Source organism: Gracilinanus agilis, chromosome 1, assembly GCF_016433145.1.
Source record: "Gracilinanus agilis isolate LMUSP501 chromosome 1, AgileGrace, whole genome shotgun sequence".
NCBI classification, from domain to species: domain Eukaryota; kingdom Metazoa; phylum Chordata; class Mammalia; order Didelphimorphia; family Didelphidae; genus Gracilinanus; species Gracilinanus agilis.
Genome location: NC_058130.1, coordinates 98,964,761 through 98,989,886, shown reverse-complemented (window position 1 = coordinate 98,989,886; position 25,126 = coordinate 98,964,761). Strand labels below are relative to the sequence as shown.

The 25,126-nt window shown below is 42.4% G+C and overlaps 2 protein-coding genes across 2 annotated transcripts in view; one reads left to right on the top strand and one right to left on the bottom strand.

Moving 5' to 3' along the window:
- The window catches only part of LOC123248015 (unconventional myosin-Ig-like), a 20,896-nt gene extending 3,170 nt beyond the window's left edge, over positions 1-17,726 (bottom strand). Inside the window, exons 1-8 of the mRNA XM_044677163.1 lie at positions 17,656-17,726; positions 16,462-16,594; positions 9,142-9,308; positions 8,256-8,463; positions 7,681-7,904; positions 7,361-7,505; positions 4,283-4,387; positions 1,528-1,641 (exon numbers count right to left, since the gene is read on the bottom strand). Of these exons, the coding sequence (XP_044533098.1) occupies positions 1,528-1,641; positions 4,283-4,387; positions 7,361-7,505; positions 7,681-7,904; positions 8,256-8,463; positions 9,142-9,308; positions 16,462-16,594; positions 17,656-17,726 (1,167 nt within the window). The remainder of the gene's footprint in view (positions 1-1,527; positions 1,642-4,282; positions 4,388-7,360; positions 7,506-7,680; positions 7,905-8,255; positions 8,464-9,141; positions 9,309-16,461; positions 16,595-17,655) is intronic.
- A 3,659-nt stretch (positions 17,727-21,385) lies between these two features.
- Positions 21,386-24,528, top strand: LOC123230828 (protegrin-3-like). The gene is made up of 4 exons (XM_044657003.1): positions 21,386-21,568; positions 22,434-22,541; positions 22,800-22,871; positions 24,314-24,528. The coding sequence occupies exons 1-4, from the start codon at positions 21,386-21,388 to the stop codon at positions 24,437-24,439; spliced, it is 489 nt and encodes a 162-aa protein (XP_044512938.1). The 3' UTR covers positions 24,440-24,528.
- The last annotated feature ends 598 nt before the right edge of the window (positions 24,529-25,126 follow it).

Here is a 25,126-nt window from a genome sequence, read left to right as displayed (position 1 = left end):
TTCTCTTCTCTTCTCTTCTCTTCTCTTCTCTTCTCTTCTCTTCTCTTCTCTTCTCTTTCTTTTCCCTCCTTCTCCCCTCCTCTCCTCTCCTCTCCTCTCCTCTCCTTTCCTCTCCTCTTCTCTCTCTCTCTCTCCCTCCCTCTCTCTTTCTCTTCTCTCTGTCCCTCTGTCTCTGTCTCTGTCTCTCTCTCACCCACATGCACGGAAGCATGTATCCTCTGTGTACTATATCTCTACTCTTCCAGTTGAATTAGACTAACTGCCACTTCCCAAACTTGTCCTGATGTTACTCAAATGTGTATAATCAGGAGCCATATCCTAAGCCAGGAATTTGCCATCTCTTCACCTCCCACCATTCAGAATTCTTCCCTACCTTTAGGAAACAACTCAGATACTACTTCCTCTAAGAAGTCTTCCCTGGTTTGCCCTGCCATAGCTCAAAGTGATTGCTCTCTCATTTTTCTATAGCAGTGAGGGGCAAACTACAGCCTGTGGGCCAGATGCAGCTCCCTGAAATGTTTTATCCAACAACAAGACATTATTCCTAATCTGACTAATACAAAGAGTAGGATACAATACAATGAAATTTCGAAAGAGTCGCCTTAGAAACAGACTGACAGATGAACATTTCCTTTCCCTTGGCCCTTCTTTAAAAAGTTTGCCCATCGGGGGCAGCTGGGTAGCTCAGTGGAGTGAGAGTCAGGCCTAGAGACGGGAGGTCCTAGGTTCAAACCCGGCCTCAGCCACTTCCCAGCTGTGTGACCCTGGGCAAGTCACTTGACCCCCATTGCCCACCCTTACCAATCTTCCACCTATGAGACAATACACCGAAGTACAAGGGTTAAAAAAAAAAATCAGTTTAAAAAAAACAAAAGTTTGCCCATCACTGTTCTATAGCATTTAGCCTTTGCTTTATCACATTATCTACCTTATATCATACTTATCTCTGTATATATTATATTCCCTTCTTCAGCCCCAATTCTCAGTTGATTATAAGCACCCTGAGGACAAAGTCTGCTTCTTTTTCCTCTTTTTTTTTTTTTTTAAAACCTCACCTTCTGTCTTAAAATAAATACCAAGTATCATTTCTAAGATAGAAGAGCAGTAAGAGCTGGGCAATTGAAGTTAAGTGACTTGCCCAGGGTCACTAGGAAGTGTCTGAGGCCAGATTTTAATCTAGGACCTCCCATCTCTAGACCTGCCTTCCCATGTACTGAGCCACCCAGCTGCCCCTCAATATGTGCTTGTTAATGGACCGGTTGTCCCCACCCAGTGCCTTGGTATTGATTCTAAGACAGAAGGTAAAGGTTTAAAAAGAGTAGTCAATATCTCACAAATCAGTACTTAATTGTTCCAGGACTGTTTCAGGTGTCTCATGTCTTTCCAGCTAGATTTTATTTCTTATTTTTATTTTTTTAAACCTTTACTTTCTATCTTAGATTCTAAAGCAGAAGAGTGGCACGGGCTTGGCAATCCCTGGTCCCTCCTTCCCCTGGCACTCTCTTCCCTCCTGGTACCCGTACTCACGTGACTGAGGGGAACTGCCCGCATCACACGGTACTGTTTATTGGGTTCCAGTTTGTAAAGGTGCTTGTCAGTGAGCAGCAGCGCCCGGTCTCGGCTCTTGTTGAATCGGTTCACCTGAAAGAGGGTCAAGAATGAGGTCAGCATTACTTAGGACACCCTAAGGTGCCGGGAGCACCTTCCTCCCCTCTGCCCCCTCTTCAGGCTCTACCAAGCGCCTGGACTGAGTGATAGAGTGGCGAGGATGACTAGTTTAATTACGTTTGCCTTCTGGGGCTCAGTTTCTCCAGCTGTAAAGTCCGGGGTGGGTTTCACTTCAGACACATCCTTGCTTTTGAAGAGGCAGAGTGGTACAATGGAATGAACCCTGGTGTCAGAGAACCTGGGTTCAAATCATATCCCAGATACTCCCTGTGTGAACTTGGAAAAACTGAACTGTGCCTTAGTTTCTTCCTTTGTAAAAAGGAGGAGATTGGACCAGATGGATCAGATAAATCTGTATCACATGATCTTATGACAGAATTATCTAGATAGTCCCTTCCCACAATGACATTCTATGCATCTATAGTTCTCGTCCTGGCACTGGGCCATAATTAAGCCTGAGAGGATAGTCAGGACCCAAATAAAAAAATTGTTATTATTATTATTTTTTAAATCTTTACCTTTTGTCTTAGAATCACTACAGTATATTGGTTCCAAGGCAGAAGAGCAGGAAGGGCCAGGCAATGGGGGTGAAGGGACTTTACCCAGTATTCTATAGCTAGGAAATGCTTGAGACCAAATTTGAATCCAGGTCCTTTTGACTCCAGGCTTGGAGCTCTATCTACTGAGCCACCTAGCTGCCTCCTAAATGTTAACTCTATGACAGAAGAGTGGCAAGGGCTAGACAATCGAGGTTAAATGACTTGCCCAGGATCACAGAGCCAGAAATTATTTGAGGCTAGATTTGAACCTACGTTCTCCTGATCCCAGGTCTGGCACTTTATCTACTGTACTCCCTGGCTGCCCCCTTCCAGAACCTTAAAGGCACATCTCAAATGCTTTTATGATCATCCTCGTAAGTCATCTCTTCAACTGAATGCTCCAGTTCCATCGGTCGATCAGTCCTCATATGATATGATCTTGAGTCCTATTTCCATCCTGATCCCTTTTTTCTGGAGGCTCTCTAGATCATCAGTGTCCTTCCTAAAATACAGAGCCCAGCCTTGAAGATAATCCTCCATTTGTGGCTCGTCCAGAGCAGAATCCAGTGGCACTATCATTTTCTACACTCTAGATGCTACTTCTGTAGCTACATAATGCACTTTGAAGCCAGGAATCGCTGAGATCAAGTCCCACCTCTGATACCTATTGGCTGTGTGACCCTGAGCAAATCACTTGACCTCTCAAAGCTCTAAGTTATGGGGCAGTTTGGTAGCACAGTGGATAGAACGCCAAGCCTGGAGTCAGGAGGACCTGGGTTGAAATATGGCCTCAGATACTTCCTAGCTACGTGACCCTGGGCAAGTCACTTGACTCCGATTGCCTAGCCATTGCCCTTTTGTCCTAGAGTAGTCACTGGGACATAAAGTAAAGGTTTAAAAATAAAAACAAACAAAAAACACCAAAATATCTCCACGTAACTAAGATGGTGAGTTGTAGAGAAGTTTACAGCCTGAATTGTTAGAGGGAGTTTTATCACCTGTGGGTTCCTTTTACCAATGAAATCACAGGTCCAGTCTGTGCTCACTTAAGATCTCATTAGCTCTTTTGGCTCATGTATGAACCACTAAAACCACAAGATCCTTTTCCAGATAAATTGCTATCTCAGCATAACTTTCACATATTGTACTTATGAAGTTTATTTTCTTACCCACAGCATTGTACCTTCATTTATCCCTATTAAATTTGATCTTATCTGATTTGGCAGGATATTTTAGTGGGTTGACTTCTTTTTTTTAATCTTCATTCTGTTATCCAACAAGTTGGCTATTCCTTCTAACTGTGTTGTTGTTCAGTTGTTTCAGTTGTTCCTGACTCTTGGTGACCCCATTTGGGGGTTTTCTTTGTTTTTTTTTTTGTTGTTGTTTTTTGTTTTTTTTTTTAACCCTTAACTTCTGTGTATTGGCTCCTTGGTGGAAGAGTGGTAAGGGTGGGCAATGGGGGTCAAGTGACTTTCTTGTCAGAGATCCTGGAGTTATTTGCCATTTCCTTCTCCAGTTCATTTTATAGATGAGGAAACTGAGGCAAACAGGGTTAAGTGGCTTGCCCAGAGTCATTCGGTCAGATCTGAACTCAGGACTTTAGACCCAGCGACTCTATTCGCTGAGCCACTTAGCTGCCCCTGAGAAGCCTGCCTGCTATCCCATGGTACAAATCACTGAGAGCCCAGGGACAAGGACACATCCCTCGGGGCACTTCTCCACAGACCTCCTCCATGCTGATGTTGACTCATTCCTTACTAAGCTTTGGATCTGATCATTCAACAGTCCCAGATCTCCTTAGCTCACATCTCTACATCTTGCCCACCAGGGAAACCCGAAAGACTCTGACAAATGATTAGATGACTTCTAAGGACCTTTTAAGTGAACAATACGAATTCCTGGGCCATGTAAGTATGACCGTAGACTCAGAGCTAGAAGGGGCCTCGGAGGCTTTGTCCTCCAAGCCCTACAGATAAGGAACCGAAACCCAACAGGATCACACAGGTAATTTCTGGCAGAGCCTACATTCAATTCTGGCTTTTCCTCCAAAATATGGAGCCAAGTTTGGTCCTTACCTTTCGGACATGGCTAGAAAAGAGCACATTGCGGAAGCCATCCTTTTCCTTCAGGTTCTTCAGCTGCTGAGCAAAGGGGGCTGCGGCGGTGGGATTATCTATGGTCTGGGGGCCGAGGAATAGGGAGGTAAAGTTGGAGAAAAAATAAGAGAAAAAAAAATGTCAGAGCACCATTGATGGTGGAACACTAAAACTGGAAGGCATGCGGAATGCTGGAAAGATATACATTTGGGATGAAGAAAAGTCAGCATGGTGGACAGTACTGGAGATTGGAACTAGATGACCTCAGCTCAGATCCCAGCTCTGCCAACTTTCTAGGGCCATGTCCCTGGGGCAAGTCATTTATTGCTTCTGGTCCTCAGTTCTCCTGTCTGTAAAATAGGTACACCAACTCACCTCTACTAGGTTGTTATATGGAAAATTCAAAAGGAATGTCATTATGGATACTCTTTTATCCCACATTCTAACCACCAGAGATCTCCCTTTGTTAACTGATCCTTCCATCTTATTACAAGAACTCTGGTTCCTAATAATGACCACAAAGCCCAATACACAAACTACATTCCCAATAGAGATGCTGCTCCAGCCCACATTTATTCCCTCTTCCTCTAAAGCACTCTCAAACTTAAGAATGTCAGGGGCAGCTGGGTGGCTCAGTGGATTGAGAGCCAGGCCTAGAGAGACAGGAGGTCCTGGGTTCAAATCTGGTCTCAGGTGTGTAATTCTGGGCAAGTCACTTAATCCCCATTGCCTAGCCCTTACCACCCTTCTGCATTGGAGACAATACTTAGTATAGATTTAATACAGAAGGTAAGAGTTTAAAAAGAGAAGAGTCATTATCTCACAAATCAGTACTTAATTGTCCTAGGACTGTTCCAGATGTCTCATATCTTTCCAGTTAGATTTTATTTTAATTTTTTAAATCCTCACTTTCTACCTTAGTACTAATCCTAAGGCAGAAGAGTGGCAAGGGCTAGGCAATCAAGGTTAAGTGACTCATCCAGGGTCACACAGTAGGAAGTGTCCGAAGTCATATTTGAACCCAGGACCACCTGTCTCCAGGCCTGACCCTCAATCCACTGAGTCATCTAGATTCCCCTGACAATATAAGGGTTTTTTGGGTTTTTTTTTTTTTTTGCAAACCTTTGCCTTTAGTCTTAGCATCAATAGTTTCTAAGGTAGAAGAACTGTAAGGGCTGGGCAATGGGGGTTAAGAGCAGCGAGGAAGTGTCTGAGGTCAAATTTAAACCTAGGACCAACTATATAGTTTTAATATTAAATATAGTTCTGCCATGCCTCAAATCTCTAATAAATAGTAATTCAAGTAGGGTTTACTTTCGTTTAAAGGACACATGGAATTATTATGATTAATTAATAATAGTAATCATAATCATGGCTCAGATCTCTTTAGCTCTTTAAGGATTACAAAGCATTTAATAGTAACCTAATATCGTTAGGATTTGTGGTTGTTTATTTTCAGTCTTCTCTGATTCTTTGTGACCCTTTTGGAGGTTTACTTGGCAAAAATACTGGAGTGGTTTGCCATTTCTTTCTTCAGCTCCTTTTACAAAAGAGGAAACGGAGGCAAACAGGGTCAAGTGACTTGCTCAGGGTCACATAGCCAGTAAGTGTCTGAGGCCAGATTTGAATTCTGGAAGATGAGTCTTCTGACTCCAAGCCTGTCACTCTAACCACTACACCACCTAGCTGTCATTAGATAAGAAAATTGAGGATAGGATCGGGGTCATTATATTCATTTTATAGATGAGGAAACTGAGAATAAGGTTCATTTATATGCATTTTACAGAAAATCAAACTAAGGGCCACTATCTAGCTTAAGCTCATCAGTCTCTCCCTGCCCCAACAGAGGATAATGACTCAGTTTTCTATAATACTCTCCTATCCTACTAGCTATTCCGTCATAGACAGATCTCTTGAGCTCTCCAGGACTGCACCCTCACCTGGTCATATAAAAGAAAGCAAGCTACTATTACAGCTATCAGGAAGGACTCGTTCTCCTAGAGAAGACATGAAGTAAAGCCAGAAATAGAAACAGGAATGATTGGGAGACCTCCCTGAAAGGTAGAGGAGAAGAGCGAGCTCAGTGGAGAACCACATAGTTCAGAGACTCAGGTTAGAATCCTGTCTCTGACTTGTTAGCTGTAGGATCCTGGGCTAATCACTTAAATGTTCTCATCTTTAGCAGCCTCTACTGTGAAATGGGGATAGTAACATTTTCACTAAAAGGCAGCTGGATGGCTCAGTGGACCGTGGCTAGAGTTAGGAAGACCCAAGGTCAAATCCAGCCTTTAGACATTTATTCACTGAGAGACCCTGGACAAGTTGCTTCACTGTTTGCCTCAGTTCCTCCTTTGTATAATGAGCTGGAGGAGAAAATGGCAAACCACGTCAGTATTTGCCCAAAAAAAAACCAACCACTCCAAAGTGGGTCACGGGGTGTTAGATACTACCAAACAACAAAACCATTTGCCAGTTCAGAGTTGGGAGAAAAAATAACTCGTAAACTTAAAAGATTTTAGAAATAGGAGTTAAAATGCTAGTTGGAGACTAGCTTCTTAATGGTACAGCTGACGAAGCTGGTGGGCGTTGGAGTTTGGGACCAGTTCACCCCATGAAGACAGCTGTAGAGAGGGTAAACCCAGTTTTTTTTCCCCAAATGGGCACTGAGTGCCCCTGTCAGAGCTGGAACCCTGGGCTGGAAGGACTTCAGTCAGATACATGAGTTATCAGACTCACATAATCAGAGATGGGTAGGTAAATGGGATGAGGGGGCAAGGACAGACAAATGAGCTGAAGGGTGGGGATGGGGATCACAGGGTAAAGACCGAGGAGGCTAGAAGCTCAGGCATGAACAGATGGAGTTAGAGCAGTGGGTGGGCAGGCGTGAGACAGATTGTGGTTAAGGAGAGGACAAAGAGACTCCTATGATTAGTCCTTCCCCCTGGCACCTTCCATGTCCACAGGAGAGGAGCTCAGAGTGCAGAAAGACCTCAATTAGAGAAGGGACCCCTTCAGGGCTCACAGATTCACCCCCACCCTGCCATCTGCCAAACTCACCGAAGAGAGGTAATCTCGGGACCAGGCTCGTCCACATCCCCAGTCCTGGCGCAACCCCTGGAGTGCCCCCATGGCTGCCACTTTGGCTTTGATCTGAGCCATGTCAGAAGGGGGGATATTCTTCACCAACTGTCGGGCTCTCCACCTGGCCAGGGAAGAGAAGGGGGCTTATGTAGAGCTGGAGAGGAAGAGAAGGAGGAAGGAAAGACAGAAAAAATGAGAAGGAAAAGAAAAAATGAAGAAGGAGAACATACTGGGGAGAAGAGAGCGACAAGAGGAGAGGAAAGAATGGGAAGAATATTGGGGGGAAGGAAGGGTACCTTCGGAAGAGCCCCTGGCAGGTGTCTTGGAAAGGTTGGAGCACAGCTGGCGGTGTGGGCCAGACCATGTCTCGCCCATACAAAGGAGGGTGACGGGCAGCCTGGAAACGGTTCTGTAGCTCTGTTAGGTGGGTTCGAACTTTGTGCCGCCGGAAACAGCCCATAATGGTATAGATAGCCTTTAGGCGCTGGCATCGACGCCTTGCCAGGGTCCCCCGCCAAGCCTGGAAAGAGGGGGACGTCTCAGTATCCTCAACTGCCTGTGCAATCTCCAGTTCCTGCCCCACGAAACTTCATATTTCTTATCCTCAGCCTAAAGCATCAAGTCCTTCCAATTCCCCTCCAGGCCGGTGAACGGGCCCTGGGGACCCTCTGACCCCATTCTGTTCGGTAGTACTTCCCCAGGGCATACTGTCCATCCACCTCAGGTCCCCGACTTACCCTCCATCATCTCAAACCATGCCCTATTTCTTGCATCCCCATCCCTGGCTCTATGGATCTTCCTTAGTCTCTGCCTCCCCCCTGACCCATTAAACCCTCTCCTAACATCTCCCCTTTGTACAAGGTGCCTGTACCTTCTGCAACAGCAGAACTATGATGGGGATAAGCCGGGCTCGGCTCTGCTCCAGAGTGACCAGGGTGCGGGGTGACCGGATGAAGAGCTTGTTATGACCAAAGGCCACATCGTCTTGTAGGCGGTGCTGCTCTAGCAGGGCGCCCACGGCCAACTTGTCTGAGCCCAGCAGGTGGTTGGGCCACGTGTACTCACAGGTCATCTTGTACCTAGGACAGGGAAAGGGGAGGCAAAGAGCTCCGTCTCTGGGCCCAGACTTCTAAGTGAAGGAAGCAGGAAGGTCCCTGGTCCCGTGTCTCTCTCCTGATGCTTATCATGGCCCCCCAAATTCTTCTCTTAAGGCTTTATACCTTTGGGCTCAAATTTTCTTATCTTTCATTTGAAAATGGGCACCTAAGACATTGGGTTAACCATTCAATCTCAAGCTTCTTGGTCTGCATCACAAAGTGTTAGAGGTAAACAGGACCTTAGAGACTCTCTTTGTAACCCATTTTATAGATGAGACCAAAGCTCAGAGAGAGGAAATGATTTTTCCTGAGGATATTTAAGTGCTGAGATCTGAATCCCAGGTGAGTTGCCTCTAAATTCAGTCATCATTCCACTAGACCTTCCTCCTCCACTAACTCCACAAATGGCCATAGGTCTGCCTTATCTACTGTCAACATACTCATGCCAGAGTTACAGGCTCAGTCGTTGCCTCAGGAGACCATGGGGAAGAATGCAACCCCAGAGGACCCCCCAAAAACGTCGCAGGACGAGCCTAAAGCTGCCTATTTCCCATGAGGTCGAAATACCTAGATGCAGTTTCTGGAGGATGAGGTTGGCATTTGGGGGTGGAAGAAAATAGATATATGGCAAAAGCTGGAATATTTGGGGGGGGGGGTCACCTGAGCAGGAATCGAGGATAGGGTTGGCGGGAGGCAAAGCCAGCCCTTCGGACCCTCACGTTCTCCAGCAGGCCCAGGTAGGACACCTGGTGACGACAACGCTCCTCATCCAGGTGGCCCGGGGACTTTTCTTCATTGGGTTTTATGCATCGAACATAGTAGGGTTCCTGCAAAGATAATTTGATTTAGAGTTGGAATGGGCCATCGGGTCCAGCTATCTCATTTTACAAGTCAGTGTCAGTGAAGCAGATTGCCCATGGTCACACTCTCCCAAAGACCGGGGTCTTGTTTTCACTTTCTCTTATGTCTCTGCCAGTAGAGCCTGACACAGGGCTAGGCACACAGGAAGACTCATTATCAACATAAATGAGTAGCTGATTAGAGGTTCTCAGACTGTTGACCCCATCAGTGACCACTCTCAATGGGACTCATCCTGGACCAACTCTGTTCCTCAACTCTTCGAGGTTTTTGCTCCTGTAACCTTTATTCCTTGGCCCACTTCACTGCATTCTGTGTAATTATAATTTGTTACCCTAAAAACTACAACTCCCAGCATCCCACTCTCCTCACATTATATGCTAATATAGGGAGGATATAAATTTGGTGTAGCCCCGCCTCTCGCTCTCTTGTCTTCCTGTCTCGGTTTTGGTGGAGCGGGCTTTTTAAACAGGCAAGGAGAGTTTAGTCACATGGTCTTAATTTTGTTAAGTAATTAGGTTTTTTTACTTCTATTTCCTTTTTATTCCTTCTACTTCAAGTGATTATTAATAAAGTTGATAAAAAAATAATTCTTGGAGTGTTAAAAATTAATTTAAATCCTACAATTCCTACCTATCCCTTAAAACCCACCTCAAATGGCTTCTTCCAGGAAGTCTCCCCTGACTCCTCAGGTCAGTAATGAGCTTTCCTTTCACTGAAGCTGAACCCCCAGAGATCACCAACCCATCCCAGAACAAGAGCTCCCCATACAACATCCTGATAAAGCATTCCAGCCTTTCCTTGATGAGAGAGCACACAGAGCTTCCTGAGGCAGCTCATTCCACTCTTTAGGGAAATGCCTCTCTTTAACTATTAGGAGGTTCTCTCTGGTGCCAAACCTGGGTCAGCCTCCTTCCAACTTCTTTTTATTATTATTATTATTATTAATTTTTTAAACCCTTACCTTCCATCTTGAAGTCAATACTGTGTATTGGCTCCAAGACAGAAGAATGGTAAGGGCTAGGCAATGGGGGTCAAGTGACTTGCCCAGGATCACACAGCTGGGAAGTGTCTGAGGCCAGATTTGAATCTAGGACCTCCTATCTCTAGGCCTGGCTCTCAATCCACTGAGCTACCCAGCTGCCCCCTCCAACTTCCATCCCTGCAGGTAGCACTGCTTTATGGGACAGCTAGGTGGTCCAGGGGAGAGGACATAGGATATGGGGTCAGGAATCAATCAATTGATCAATCAATAAACATCTATTAAGCATCTGTTTTGTGCAGGGCACCATCCTAAGTGCTGGAGATTTTTTTTTTTAAATTTTTTTTTAAACCCTTGTACTTCGGGGTATTGTCTCATAGGTGGAAGATTGGTAAGGATGGGCAATGGGGGTCAAGTGACTTGCCCAGGGTCACACAGCTGGGAAGTGTCTGAGGCCGGGTTTGAACCTAGGACCTCCTGTCTCTAGGCCTGACTCTCATTCCACTGAGCTACCCAGCTGCCCTAGTGCTGGAGATATTAAAAAAAAAAGAGGCAAAAAATAGTCTTTGTCCTCAAAGAACTTACATTCTAAGGGGGGGGGGGGGAGCAATAGGCAAACAAATATAAATAAAGCCAGCTATAAACAGGATAAATGGGAAATAATCAACAGAGGAAAGGCACTGGAATGAAGAGGTAGATTAACAGAAGGCTTTTGTAGAAGGTGGATTTTGGTTTGGACTTAATAGAGACTGTGGAGGTCAGTAGTCAGAGCAGAGGAGGGAGAGCATTCCAGGAATGGAAGACTTGAGTTGGAGAATCTGACTTCAAACATTTACTTTGCTCTATGATTCTAGACAAGTTACCTAGCCTTGATCTGCCACTGTTTCCTCTACTGTAGAATGGGGACAATAATAACACCTATCTTCTTCAAAATAATATCAATGACCCACATTCAGAGGAAGAACTACAGGAGTGGAAACACAGAAGCAAAGCAGCTGCTTGAACACATGGATTGGGGTGGACATGATTGAGGATTTTGATTCAAAACTACCCCACCAATGCAATGATCAACAATTTGGAAATAGGTCTTGATCAATGACACATGTTAAAACCAGTGGAAATGAGCATCGACCAGGGGTGGGGGGAGAGTGAGGGGTGAAAGGGAAAGTAGGAGCATGAATCATGTAACCATGTTAATTTTTCTAAAAAATGAATATTAATAAATGTTAAAAAATAATATCAATGAGAAAATATTTGCAGTGTTTATCACAGTGCCTGGCATTCAGTAGATGCTTAATAAATGTTCCATTCCCCTCCTTCTGGGGCCAAGGAAAATGTCTGATCTTTCTTCCAATGGAAGCCTTTCAAGTACTGAAGACAGCTATCAAGTGTCCCTGAAACAGATTAATATTCCCTGGCACCTTCAGCTGATCCTCATATGGCATGAACCGAAGATATTTCACCATCCTGATCGCCCTTCTCTGGATATTCTCTAGATTATCAATCAATCAGGAAACATTTTAAAGTTCCTCCTGTGGGCCAGGCATTGAGCTGAGCTTTAGGGCAAAAGACAATTCCTGCCCTCAGGGAGTTTAGAATGTTCCTCAAACAGAAAGCTGCTAGGTGTTGTAATGGATGAATTCTGGGATTTGAGTCAAGATCACTTCAATTAAAATCTGACACATACTAGCTGTGTGACCTTGGGCAAGTCACTTAACCTCCATTTGCCTCACTTTCCTCATCTGTAAAATGGGGATACTAATAGCTCTCACCTCCCAGGGTGATTGCAAAGATCAAATGAGATAAAAATTATAAAGCACTTAGCACAGTTCCTGGGACATGGTAAGCACTATATACACTTTAGCAGTCATTATTATATGAATTGGTGCATCCCAAACTTGATCTGCTACTCCAGATGTAGCCTGACCATGACCACTTCTTAGTTGTGGATGCTGTGAAACTCACTGCAATCCAAGACTCCTTCATTTGTAGGGTTGCTAGATCATCCATTACCAATGCCCATTAACCTTGCAACTACAAATGAAAAGCCAATTAAACCCCCAAGATCTTTTTCAGACATTCAGATTATGTTACCTAACCTTGCTTCTGTCATTCATATGTGCTTTCAAAAAATCTAAGTTCAATGCCCATCAGCTGGGGAATAGTTGGAAAAATTATGGCATATGAATATAAAAAAATGCTATTATGCCAAGTGCAGTGGATAGAGTGCTAGCCCTGGAGTCAGGAAGATTCATGATCCAGAATTCAAATATAGCGTCAGACACTTAGTAGCTATATGACTTAACCCCATTTGCCTCAGTTTTCTCATCCATAAAATGGGCTAAAGAAGGAAATGGCACACCACTCCTGTATCTTTGCCAAGAAAGCCTCAAATGGGATCACAAAGAGTTGGATGTGGCTGAAAAAATGACTGAACAATAACAACAAAAATTGAATCGTAAGAAATGATGGCTGAATGGTTTCAGAGAAACCTGAGAAGATTTCTGTGGATTGATACAGGGTAAAGTGACCCAAAGCAGGAGAATGATTTATATTTTAACAATAGCATTATCTAAAAAAACAACTTTGATGGATTTAAGAATTCTAATCGTGCAATAACCAACTACTGTTTCCAAGGACCAGTGATGAAGCTTACTACCCACCTCCTGAAAAAGAGGTGAAGAACTCAAAATGCAGAGTGAAATATACATTTTTGGACATGACAAATGTGGAAATTTATTTTACTGGACTATTTGCTATGTTTTCTTTTTCTTTCCTTTTTTCTTTTTCTTTCAAAGGCAGGGAAGGGGAAAGGAGAAGGAGAGAGAAAATAGATTTTTGCTAACTAGAAAGAAAAAAAAAGAAGAAACTTAGGGTTCAAGAGTTCCACGTACATCCACTTTGGCTTAAATAATATCCCTGTTTCCTTCTCATTGCAATTGTTTATCTTTGTGTTTTCAGAATTTCATTCTTGAGAAATTCTCGTCCTTCCTGGGCTACTTCCCCTTTAGAGTTAGAGGCCATGGTCTTCTACCTACTTTCTGCCTATTTTTCTCAGAATCCTTTGAAGTCTGATCTTTACAAATGTTAGGGTTTATGTCAGCTGATGCCCAGCTGTCACCCTCATTTCTATCACAGATTCTAATATGGAAGAGTCATTTCCCAGCCCTCCCCACCTTCCAATCAAGTCCACCAGAGCAACCTATGCTTCCTTGTTGGTGACAATCAGACCTCGAATATCTCATTGGATGATTGATTTTTTCATTAAAGCAAGTCAAGAAATTATAAGCTGTTCTTCTTTTGGCAGAGGCCATATAATTGAAGTCCCCTATCACTATTATATACCTCTGCCAGGTTTATGATCTTTTCCCCACACTCATCATCTATTTCCTTTTCCTGCCCACATGGTCATGTCTATACTCTTATGACAAAATCAATTCTATTTCTTTCTTTATCTGGTAACTGGATTTCTTCCCATGGTTATGGCTTTAAAAAAAAAAAAAAAACCTGGGGGCAGCTGGGTAGCTCAGTGCAGTGAAAGTCAGGCCTAGAGACAGGAGGTCCTAGGTTCAAACCCGGCCTCAGCCACTTCCCAGCTGTGTGACCCTGGGCAAGTCACTTAACCCCCATTGCCCACCCCTACCACTCTTCCACCTATAAGACAATACACCAAAATTAAGGGTTAAAAAAAAAAAAAACAAAACCCTCACCTTCCACTTTAGAATCAATACCATGTATTGGTTTTAAGGCAGAAGAGTGGTAAGGGCTAAGGCAATGGGGGTTAAGTGACTTGCCCAAGGTCACACAGCTGGGAAGTGTCTAAGGTCAGATTTGAACCCAGGACCTCCTGTCTCTAGGCCTGGCTCTCAATCCACTGAGCTACCCAGCTGCCTCCTGACAGCTCTCCCTAACCATTTTTATTTTTCAAATTTATTTTTATACCAGTTTATTATTCTCCCCCTCCAATTGCCTCCCCATACAACTATTTTTAACCGTTACAACAAAACAAAACAAGTTCTCACATTGGTCATGTCCAAATAGGCATGGCTCATACAGAGTTTTGTGCCAGTCACCTCTGGCAAGAGGAAAGTGGCAAGATTAGTCCTCTGGAATCCTCATCTTTAATTTTTTTTGTCTATCTTGTTTGTTTTGAATGAGATATAGCCTTCCAGTTATATGCTAATTATGAAGTCCATCCCATCAAGTGTTAATTACACCTATAAAGTTAAATTTGCTGTCCTGTCTTATCTTACCTTCCTGCTAGACTATGAGGTCCAATAGGAAAGGAACTGTGTCTCATTTAAACTTATATTTAAGTGTCTGCTATGTGCTGTGAATTCTCTAAGGTGCTAGGACTAAAAAGACAAAAATGGAAACAATTCCTGCCCACAAAGACCTTATTTTCTACTGTGGGGAATACAGTTTACACACAAATTTTTGTTGTTCAGTCGTTTCAGTCATGTCTGATTCTTCATGACATTTTTTTCCCTTGAAATCCTGTTTGTATAAAGAAAATGCAATTTCCTGTTTATTTTTAACACAGTATCAAAAAACAATATGCATGAGAGTAGTTTGAGAATTAAATGATTTAATACTCTTATCCTGAACCCTTTTTGAGTATGTGGAAACAGTTTATTTTAAGTAATTTTGGATTTTGATACATGGTAGAAATATTATGACTTCATGAGTCTCCTGTCCCTCAGCCTTGTCTAAGATCTTTCACAGGAACGCAGCTATTTGGGATTTTCAGAAAAAAGACTCGAGTGGTTCATTTCCTTCTCCAGCAATTTTTACAGATGAAAAAAAAAATAAGCCAAACAGGGTTAAGTGACTTTCCTAGGCTTACACAACTAATAAGTGTTTGAGGCTGGATATGAACTCAAGTTTTCTTAACTCCAGGCTCAGCATTCTATCCAGGGTCACCAAGCTGCCCTGCACATAAAGATGTAAATGTAAAAAATATATGAGGGCAGCTGGGTAGTAGTATTATATATATATATGAAGTCATTTTGGAGAATGAGGAGAGAACTATTGACCAGGGGAATCAGGAAAGGCTTGATGAGAGAGGAGGAACTCTAGTCAATTAAAAAAAACCAAAACATTACCTTCTGTAATGTAAGTATTGGAACCAATAGTAAGTATTGGTTCCAAGGCAGAAGAGTAATAAAGGCTAGGCATTTGGAGTTGTGACTTGCCTAAGATCACACAGCTAGGAAAGTTCTACCTAGCTGCCCCTATATGTGATTTTTGAAGGGAACTAAGGATTCTAAGAGGAGGAAGTAGGGAGAGACATCATTCCAAGGATGGTGGGGAAAGCTTTTCAAGAGAATTGAGAACTTTAAGGGCCAAGTGGAAGAGTTTGCATTTTATTCTTGGGGCAATAGGGAGCCACTGAAACTTCTTGAGTGGAACACTTAACATGGTCAGACTTTTGCCTTATAGATATCAATTTGGCAGTTGTGTGGATGGACTGGCGGTACAAAAATCAATTAGGAGGTTAGTCAGGTCATGAGTACCTAAACTAAAGTGTGTCCTTGTGTGCGGAACATTGAATGCCCTATACTGGCACACAGTATATACTTTATAAATACTTATGAAATTAATGGACTAAGGCCATTCCAAATCTGAAATGGAAAGCTTCCTCCAACTAATGATTTATCTAAAGTGGTTGATTCTAAATTCCATCTGCCCCCCAAAATCACTGAAATGATTTGCTTCCCTATCTGTAATTTATTCTACTTTCTCCCCCTAGGCACTAAAGTTGGTTTCACAGTCCTCCCAGTAACAATGAAGTTTTCTTTCTTGGTTTATTCCTTCCTTCCTTCCTTCCTTCCTTCCTTCCTTCCTTCCTTCCTTCCTTCCTTCCTTCTTTCTTTCTTTCTTTCTTTCTTTCTTTCTTTCTTTCTTTCTTTCTTCCTAATCTCTCATCCCCCACGCACTCAGATGATTTTATTTTATCCTAGAAACTACTGAGGTTTGTATGATGAAATGAGCTATTCCACTTTGGGGACAGTTTTCTGTACACTATTCTATCTCCACTCCTATCCCTCCTCCCTAAAGTCCAAGAGAAGGAATCTAAGCTGTGCCACTAGAGGTTGCCTAGAGGTGGGCGTTCATCCCTCCCCATTGGGTCCCCCTACCTTGGATGCTAGATTCTCCACCAGTGCCACCATGGAGTTCTTGAAAAGTGTTCCTGCAGTCAAGGGGCGCTTCGTGACCTCAGTGATGTCCTGCTGTCCATCTGGCCACATGCCTCGAAGGGTGAGGTCTGTGCTGTAGGTATCAAAGCAAACTCTCAGCCATTATCCCAGAGCCCAGTCCATGCCAATCCTTCTCCTTGAGCCCTGCTGCCCCTCTCTACTATTTCACTATCTCCTTGGCTCAGGTGGAGGACTAGGAACTAAAATTTCAAATCCTAAAATGTTGGAATTGGAAGGAAGCTTAGAAATCATTTGGTAAAACCCTCTCATTTTACAGATGGGGAAACTGTAGACTACAGAGCTTGAGAGACTTGACCAAGGTCACACATATAGTAAGTAAACAGCAGTAGAGTTGGGTCCAGAAACTAAGTCTTTTGATCCCAAGTCAATGTTTCTTTTTTTTTTTTTTTTAACCCTTACCTTTCATTTTAGGATTAATACTAAGTATCCCCTAAGCACTCAGATGGTTTTTATCTTAGACTAGAACTATTGAGGTTTATTTGATAAAATAGGTTGTTCCATTTTGGGGATAGTCCTCTGTACATTATTCTGCCTCACCCCTACTCTCATCCCTCCTCCCTGGAGTCTGAGAGCAGAAACACAAGCTGTGACACTGATGAGTTCCTAGTGGGGGTGCAACCCCACCCCCAACTGGGCCCCCATAATGTGGATGCTAGATTCTCCAGCACTGCCACCCAGGAGTACTAAGGATCAATTCCAAGGCAGAAGAGCAGTAAAAGCTAGACAACTGGGGTTAAGTGACTTGCCCAGGGTCACATAGCTAGGAAGTATCTGAGGCCAGATTTGAACCCAGGACTTCCCATCTCTGGGCCTGACTCTCAATCCACTGAACCACCAAGCTGCCCCCTATATATACATTTTCAATTCAATTCAACAGACATTTGACTCATTGCCTTCAATATTCAAGGAGGTAGGAGATGTAGGGGGGCACCAGGACAAAGATTCTACTGGGGTTCAAATATATATACAAATGAGGAGATACCAGGTATATGCAAAATAATATATTTCAAGAGGAAAAGATTGTTAATGTGTCTATTTTGGCACAAATGGGAGGTGTGGCTATTGGTTACTTAGGGTGCACTGTCTTCATATGCCACCAGGCAGTGCTCCGACCTCAGGCTGCTCCTGATTTCTTCCATTACCCATGAGCAGATAGTTTCTTTCTCTTTTTCAATGCTTTCCATGGTTGTTGAGGGATGACTATTTCCAAAAATAATTCCTAACACTAGTTGGTTATTCCACAAGATCTTAAGACTTCTCTCAACTTCTTGTTGACTTAAAAGGCTTACTCACTCACATCTAAATAAAGTGAAATCTTCAGTGCAATAAAAATAACATTAATGACATTAACATCAAAATTCTTTTTTTTTTTAAACAAAGATTAAAGAACAATACTGTGTATTGGTTCTAAGGCAGAAGTGAGATAAGGGCTAGACCACTGGAATTAAATGACTCACCCAGGGTCACACAGCTAGAACACGAAGCCACATTTGAATCCAGGACCTCTCATTTCCAGGTCTGCCTCTCTATTCACTGAGTCACGTAGCTGCCCTAGCTTCAAAATACTAAAGGATGCTAGGCTGACATCACTCCTACTATGTTCTGGACACCCAAATTCGCTTCATCTGGTCTTCTGCCCCCAGTTTTCCATAAGGCACACCCAAACGCCTTGGTAGAAAAGTATTTCTAAGGGTCCTGAAGTGGTCCAAGCCACAAGGGATAGAGAAATTAACTCTCAGAAATCAATTCAAGTACACTTACTTGCCAGACACCCCCGATGAGTCTATCATTAGATCTCTCAGTCAGTTGCCCCAGGCCATATGGCCAGTGTCTTTCTCTGTCTCTCTTTTAAAGATATCACAGACAAACTCTTGGAGTCACAGTTAACAGGAGCAAATCCACAGAGGACAACTGCTGTTTGATGCCATCACTAATGATTCAGTGTCCCTCTAACCTTCTCCCAGGGTCCTCTTCTCCATGTTTAATGCTAGGGTCTCTTTAAGGGTTGGGGTACATAAAATTTGTTAAGAAAGATTAAGAAAGTATTCGGGTGGAAAAAAATCCAAAAACTTTTGAACACTTTTTTTACCCCCAAAAAAGGTTTAGTACCCAAACTTTATAAACAGTCAACAGATATTAAAATGATCATTGAATCCCTGGGATTTGATGAGTACTAAGAAATCAGAGAGAAGAAGAAAAGGTCTAGGAAAGTGTCCTGGGAGTATACTTCTATGTAGGGGCCAGGGGAAGTTAGGTGGCACAATGGAGAGAACACCAGGACTCCAACTAAGAAGACAAGCCAGGAAGAGTTGGATAGGACTGAAATGACTTAACAAAGGGCCAGGATATGTATGATGATATTACGAAGGAGGCTAAGAAAGATAATGTGATGAGGAACCATGGAAAACAGAGTATCCTAAAGAAGGAGGATCAGCATCAAATGCTGCAAAATGTTCCAGAAAGATAAAGCTTAAGAAAAAACCATTGGATTTGTCAATAAAGTAATATTTGGTGATCTTGATGACAGCTTTGCAGCCAAGGGAAATAAGATGAGAAGAGGTTAAGAAGTGGAGGTGATGTGGGCAGCTAAGTGGCTCAGTGGGTAGAGCATCAGGAGTAGGATTCAAATCTGGCCTCAGACACTACCTATCTATAACCCTAGGCAAGTCGTTTAATCCCAAATGCCTAGCCCTTGCCTTTCTGTCTTAGAGTTATTGCTATGACAAAAAAAAAGGGGGGTTTAAAAAAATTAGAGGTGATTCAGAGAGAAAACTGATAAACTCACTGGAAATTAAAGTATAATTTTCTCACTTTATTTTTCATGAGAGGTGTGTGTGTGTGTGTGTGTGTGTGTGTATGTGTGTGTGTATGACATGACTATAATGGAAATATTTTTGCATGATTTCAGATATATAATGAGTATCAAGGGGCAGCTAGGTAGTACAGTGGATAGAGTATTGGGCTTATAATAAGAAAGACTCATTTTTCTGTCTTCAAATCTGGTCTCAGACACTTAGTAGCTGTGTGACCTTCGGCAAGTCACTTAACCCCATTTACTTTAGTTCTTCATTTATAAAATGAGCTGGAGAAGGAAATGGTAAATCACTCCCATATCCTTGCCAAGAAAATCCCAAATGGGGTCAAGAAGAGTTGAACACAACTGAAAAACAACTGAACAAAATGAATATCATATTGTTTGCCTTCTCAATGGGTGGAGAAGGGGCTGGGAGTGGGGGAGAGAGGGAATTTGAAACTGAAATTTTTATTTAAATGTGAATAATAAATGAATAATAATTTTAAAAAAAGAAATGGAGGTGAGAAAATAAAACTAATAAGTAGAGGCAGTTTTCTAGGTGTTTAGCTGTGAAGAAAGATATGGAATGATAGCTTGAAGGGCTTGTAGAATCAAGAAAAAATGTTTATAAATGGGGAAGTTCTGAGTATTTTATAGTATAGGCAGCAGGGAAAGAATCGCTTGATAAGAAGCTATTCAAAAGTAGGGAGGGAGAATGATCTAAAGGGAAACCTCTTAAATGGAGTGAGAGAAGATGGGATGAAGGACCCTAATTGAGGGACCAGTCTTTGCAAAGAAAAGAACCATCTCATCCTCGAGACTAGGACAAAGAAAGAGAGAAGGGGAGGATGATGTGAAAGTGATTTGGGGGGCAGCTGGGTAGCTCAGTGGAATGAGAGTCAGGCCTAGAGACAGGAGGTCCTGGGTTCAAACCCGGCCTCAGCCACTTCCCAGCTGTGTGACCCTGGGCAAGTCACTTGACCCCCATTGCCTACCCTTACCAATCTTCCACCTATGAGACAATACACCGAAGTACAAGGGTTTAAAAAAAATTTAAAAAAAAAGAATTAAAAAAAAAAGAAAGTGATTTGGGGAGGAAAGGAAAGCTTGCTATGTGGCTTGCCTAACGTCACACAGGCAATATGTTTTAGAGGTGAGATTTGAATCCAAGTCCATTGGATTCCAAGACCTGCTATTTATCACTATGCCAGGCTTTATCTAGTCTTATACCCAGGAGATACTTAACACACATTTCTTGAATTAATTCTAGTTTCATTTCCCTATTGGACTATAAATTCATTGAGAGCAGAGACTGTGTTTTCATTTTTACATATCTGGTGGTGAAATATCAAAGGTGCTTACCAAAAATTGAATTGATAGTGAGGAGGTCGGGGATTTCTCATCTGGAAAGGCCAAAACAGAGGAAATTATAAATAGTATAGAGCACCAGATCTCTCTAACTGTCCTTTAAACCATCTGCTTTGGGGAGACCTGCCTAAGAATTTTGGAGACAACAGAGGGATGTTCTGAGCTAGATTTGAGCAATCTTAGCTCTAGTGCAAGGTAATTGAGCAATTGGAAAGGAAACTGGTCTAAGATACAACCTAACTCTAGGACTGTATAAATAAGCAAGCAAGAAAAGAAAGGGGGAAAAAGGAAAGAAGAGAAGAGAAAAGAAAAAAAAGAAAAGGTGGTGGGGAGGAATAATTTATTTCTTTGCATTTCTTCAGGTCCACTTCATCAGCTTAAACCCTTTGCTCTCTTTATTCTATTCACTGTATTTCACCTCTTTCATCAACATCTCCTTTCTACTAACTCCAGGGTTCCATGAAGCAATTGAAGGAGAAATATTTCTTTCCCTTAGAAGGAACCCCACAACCTGAGGACAAGTGTTGAAGGATGACAAAAGAAAGGGGAAACCACAGACCTCAGAAAGCTGTTGGTGCCCAGTGACTTTAGGTGCTCATTGCCCATGTAAGGCCAAGAAGGAGTCAATGAATAAAGAATGGCTCCTTCCAGATCATAGCATTGAGAGCTAAGACAATAAAGATGGAGAGGGGCTGGATAGTATGGCTACTACTGCTACTATTGCTTAGCCTGGTGACTCCATTGGCCTCCACCCAGACCCTGAGCTACCAGGATTTGGTGAACAGATTCATCAGCAATTTCAACAAGAAGTCAAACTCAAGAAACCTCTTCCGACTCTTGGCTCTAAATCTGCAGCCTGGGGCAGTGAGTATGGGGAAAGGGATCTAGCGTGCCAAAGTGTCCCAACGTGAACTTTCCACTCCAAATAATCTAATCTCCTGATGAAGGGACCTTTTAATACAATGGAAAGAATCATGGAGTCAGGAAACCTGGGTAAGAATTCCAGGTCTGACACTACTTTCTGGGGTCTTAAGCAAATCTGTTTCCTTCTCTAGGCTTTAGTTTTCCCATCTCTAAAAATGGATAAGCATCCTTGAACAGCTCAACTAGCATTACTTTTGTGAGAAAAATACCTTGGGAATGAGAAAGCATTTTAGATCTGTGAATTGTTCCTCATATTCAGTATGCTTATTCTTGCTTCCATATTTTCCTCAAGTTATTCCACTCCCTAGAATCCTTTACCCACTCTTGCCTACAACTATACTCACACTCCGGAGTATAACCTAAGCTCTCCCTATACATAGAAGGCCATAGTTATCTCTCCATCTCCTACCACAGCAGTTCTCAAACTTTTGGTCTCAGGATCCCTTTATATAATAATTATTAATAACAATTATTGAGAACCCTTTCAGAGAGCTTTTAGGTGGTTATCTGTTGTTAATAACTTTATATTATATTTATATTTTATTATTTCTATATTACTTCTATATTATATATATGAACTTATTATTTATATATAATATAAACATATTTCTATGCTTATATTATATTATATTATAAATCATGACATCTTAGTATTATTATAAAAATAGTTTTGATTTCTTGGATGCCCAAAAGGATCAGATTAGATTGTGTCAAAGGTCTATGATATGATCATAGCTTGCTTCTGGCCTCAAAGGAACTCAAATGAAACTTCAGTCTTAAAGGTTGTTCTGGCTTCCTTCTCCAGAACAATGATCCTGCCATCCCCCAACCTCTGAATTTCACCATGATGGAGACTGTGTGCCCTAATACCAGACAACAGCACCTGGTTGAATGTGACTTTAAGAAGCATGGGGTGAGTGTATCCTAGGCTAGGGAGGAAAACTAACAGGGAGGTCTTTCTGGGGATATTCTCTGGGGAAATGAGCTCTGCTTTCCTATTACTCTGAGGAAAGTGATTTGCCTAAGATAAGAAGCAGAGAAAAAGATCCCTATTGGGTTGATTTGGGGCAGAGCCACAGGACAAGGCTTGAGCTGCTGTCATCCTTGGCATGTCAGGGGTAGATGTCACAGACTCCCAGTTCTGAGACCAATCTTCCCAACACCTTCACAGCTGGTGAAAGAATGCCATGGAATCATCTCCTTGGATGCTATTCAGCCTTTTATCGATATTTCTTGTGAGGAGGTAAGTGATATCTCTCTAGTGGAAGAGACCAAACCTCCAGATTCCATTGGGATCTAGGATTCCTCCTCTCGTGACAGCTGATAGAACTAATCTGTAGCTAAGACAGCTTGGCTTCAACTCTAACTATTTTGCCCTCTTTCTAGTCTTAGCCACAACCTAACCTCCTTTCTTCCTCCAGACTACAGTAGGAGATATAGCTACAGAACTGGGAACATTTCTCTCCCCCCGTCTACCACAACTAATCCCAGCTCTGGAGCTAGAGGCTCTCTGGCCTCACATTTCTAAGGAAAGGTAGGAAAGATCTGTGTTTTCAGAGAATCAGTCACCAAAATCAGAACTAAAAGGAACCCTAGAAATCATCTAGTGCAAATCTCACTCCAATTTTTTAGAGAGCAAACTGAGACCCAATGATTTGAAGTGACCTTAGCCATGGTCATATAACAAGTAAATAAATGGCAGAGCTGAAACAGGATCCTGGGAAAACTTCTTATAAATGAATACTTTTAAAAATGAAGAATGGGGGCAGCTGGGTAGCTCAGTGGATTGAGAGTCAGGCCTAGAGATGGGAGGTCTTAGGTTCAAATCCAGCCTCAGACACTTCCCAGCTGTGTGACCCTGGGCAAGTCACTTGGCCCCCATTGCCCAACCTTACCACTCTTCCACCTAGGAGCCAATACACAGAAGTTAAGGATTTTAAAAAAAAAATGAAGAATGAAGGAGAAAGCCCTGAGGCATTATTCCCCTGCTTTAGTGTGGTCAGAGGAAAGAGCACTGGATTTCAAGTCCCTAAATCTGAGAATCTGGGGTTGAAGACTGAGTCTGCCACTTATCAGATGTGTAATGATCTCATCTTTAGTTTCTATCTCTATAAAATGAGATTGGACCAGTTGATTACTAAGATCCCTTTCAATTTTAACTGCTATGACCCTAAAGGGCAGTCATCTCCAGACCCTAAAAGGCAACATCTCTAAATATTCCCAATTACTTAAAAAAAAATTCTGTTGAGTACATTATGATTGGGAAGACATTTTTCCAATGGCACTTGTTCAGATGCTTAGGGTTATATTATTTTTGTCCTAAGGGCTGCTGAGTAGCTCAGATAGGATAAAGTTGGAAGCTCCTACAACTGCAGAAGGGGTAGAAAGTGAGATTCTTGGGCTGTAATGGGTAAAGGGTAGGTGTGCTTGTGTTGCTAATAAACCCAACAGTTGCCTCTCTTGGGGGAGGGTAGGATATGACCCATCTTCTCATTCTCCAATGGGTAAAGCACATACCCCTTGGGATCAAGCCATAGACCTCTTGGGGTCATACTATGTGCAACCTTTCTCTGATCCACTTGGAAGACCACTACAACTGGGAACTATTCTCAGTGTGCAGATTTCTCCTATCTTTGCAAATTGATCCCCATAGGCTAAGAAATCCTGTTTACCTTTTTTCTGCAGCCTGACCAGATAATGAATGGTGGTTTTTGGCATAAAATTATTCGAACGTTTAAAAATATCATTCGTCAAACATATGGAAAATTGTTAGAAGAATATAGGAAATGGCGGAACAATTTTTCTGGATGAGGTGACAACAATGAATAGAAACCTGCACCTTCACTTCTGCTGATGGCACCAAATTCTGCCCTGGTCTTCTCAGATGAATAAACTGTGTGAAATGGTCTGTTTTCATCTCTATCTATCTATCACAGTGTTTCCAACACCCTTCTCAATTCAGTTCAATCTAGATCAAATATTTCTTAAGCTCTTCTCATGAGTTAAATACCAAGGATACACAGAGGAAAAATAATATATTGCTTATTCTAGAAGATCTTGCCATGTAAGAAGGATGGGGGTTGGAGAATGCAACAAGTACTCGAATGTGTTGGGGATAAGGAGAAAGCTAGAGTAAAGTGATTTATGACAGTTGAGGGGTGGAATGATTATTTTTAGCTTAGGAGTTAGGGAAGGAGCCATGTGTTAGGAAAGAAGATATGAGCATTGGGGCACCTAGGTGGCTCAGTGGATGGAGAGCCAGGCCTAGTGGAAAAAAGAGAGGAGTTTGAGGGTTTATAAGCTAGACAGTATGAATAATACCCTGGCTACTCTCATTTTGTTGATCTTGTAGGTTGTTTAACCTAACAGTACTCACCAGAAATGTAATGAAAAAGTAGGTAGTATGAAGATGTATCAAGGAAAATCAATAAGTAGGTAGTATGAAGATTTATCAAGGAATATCAATAAGTAGGTAGTATGAAGATGTATCAAGGAATA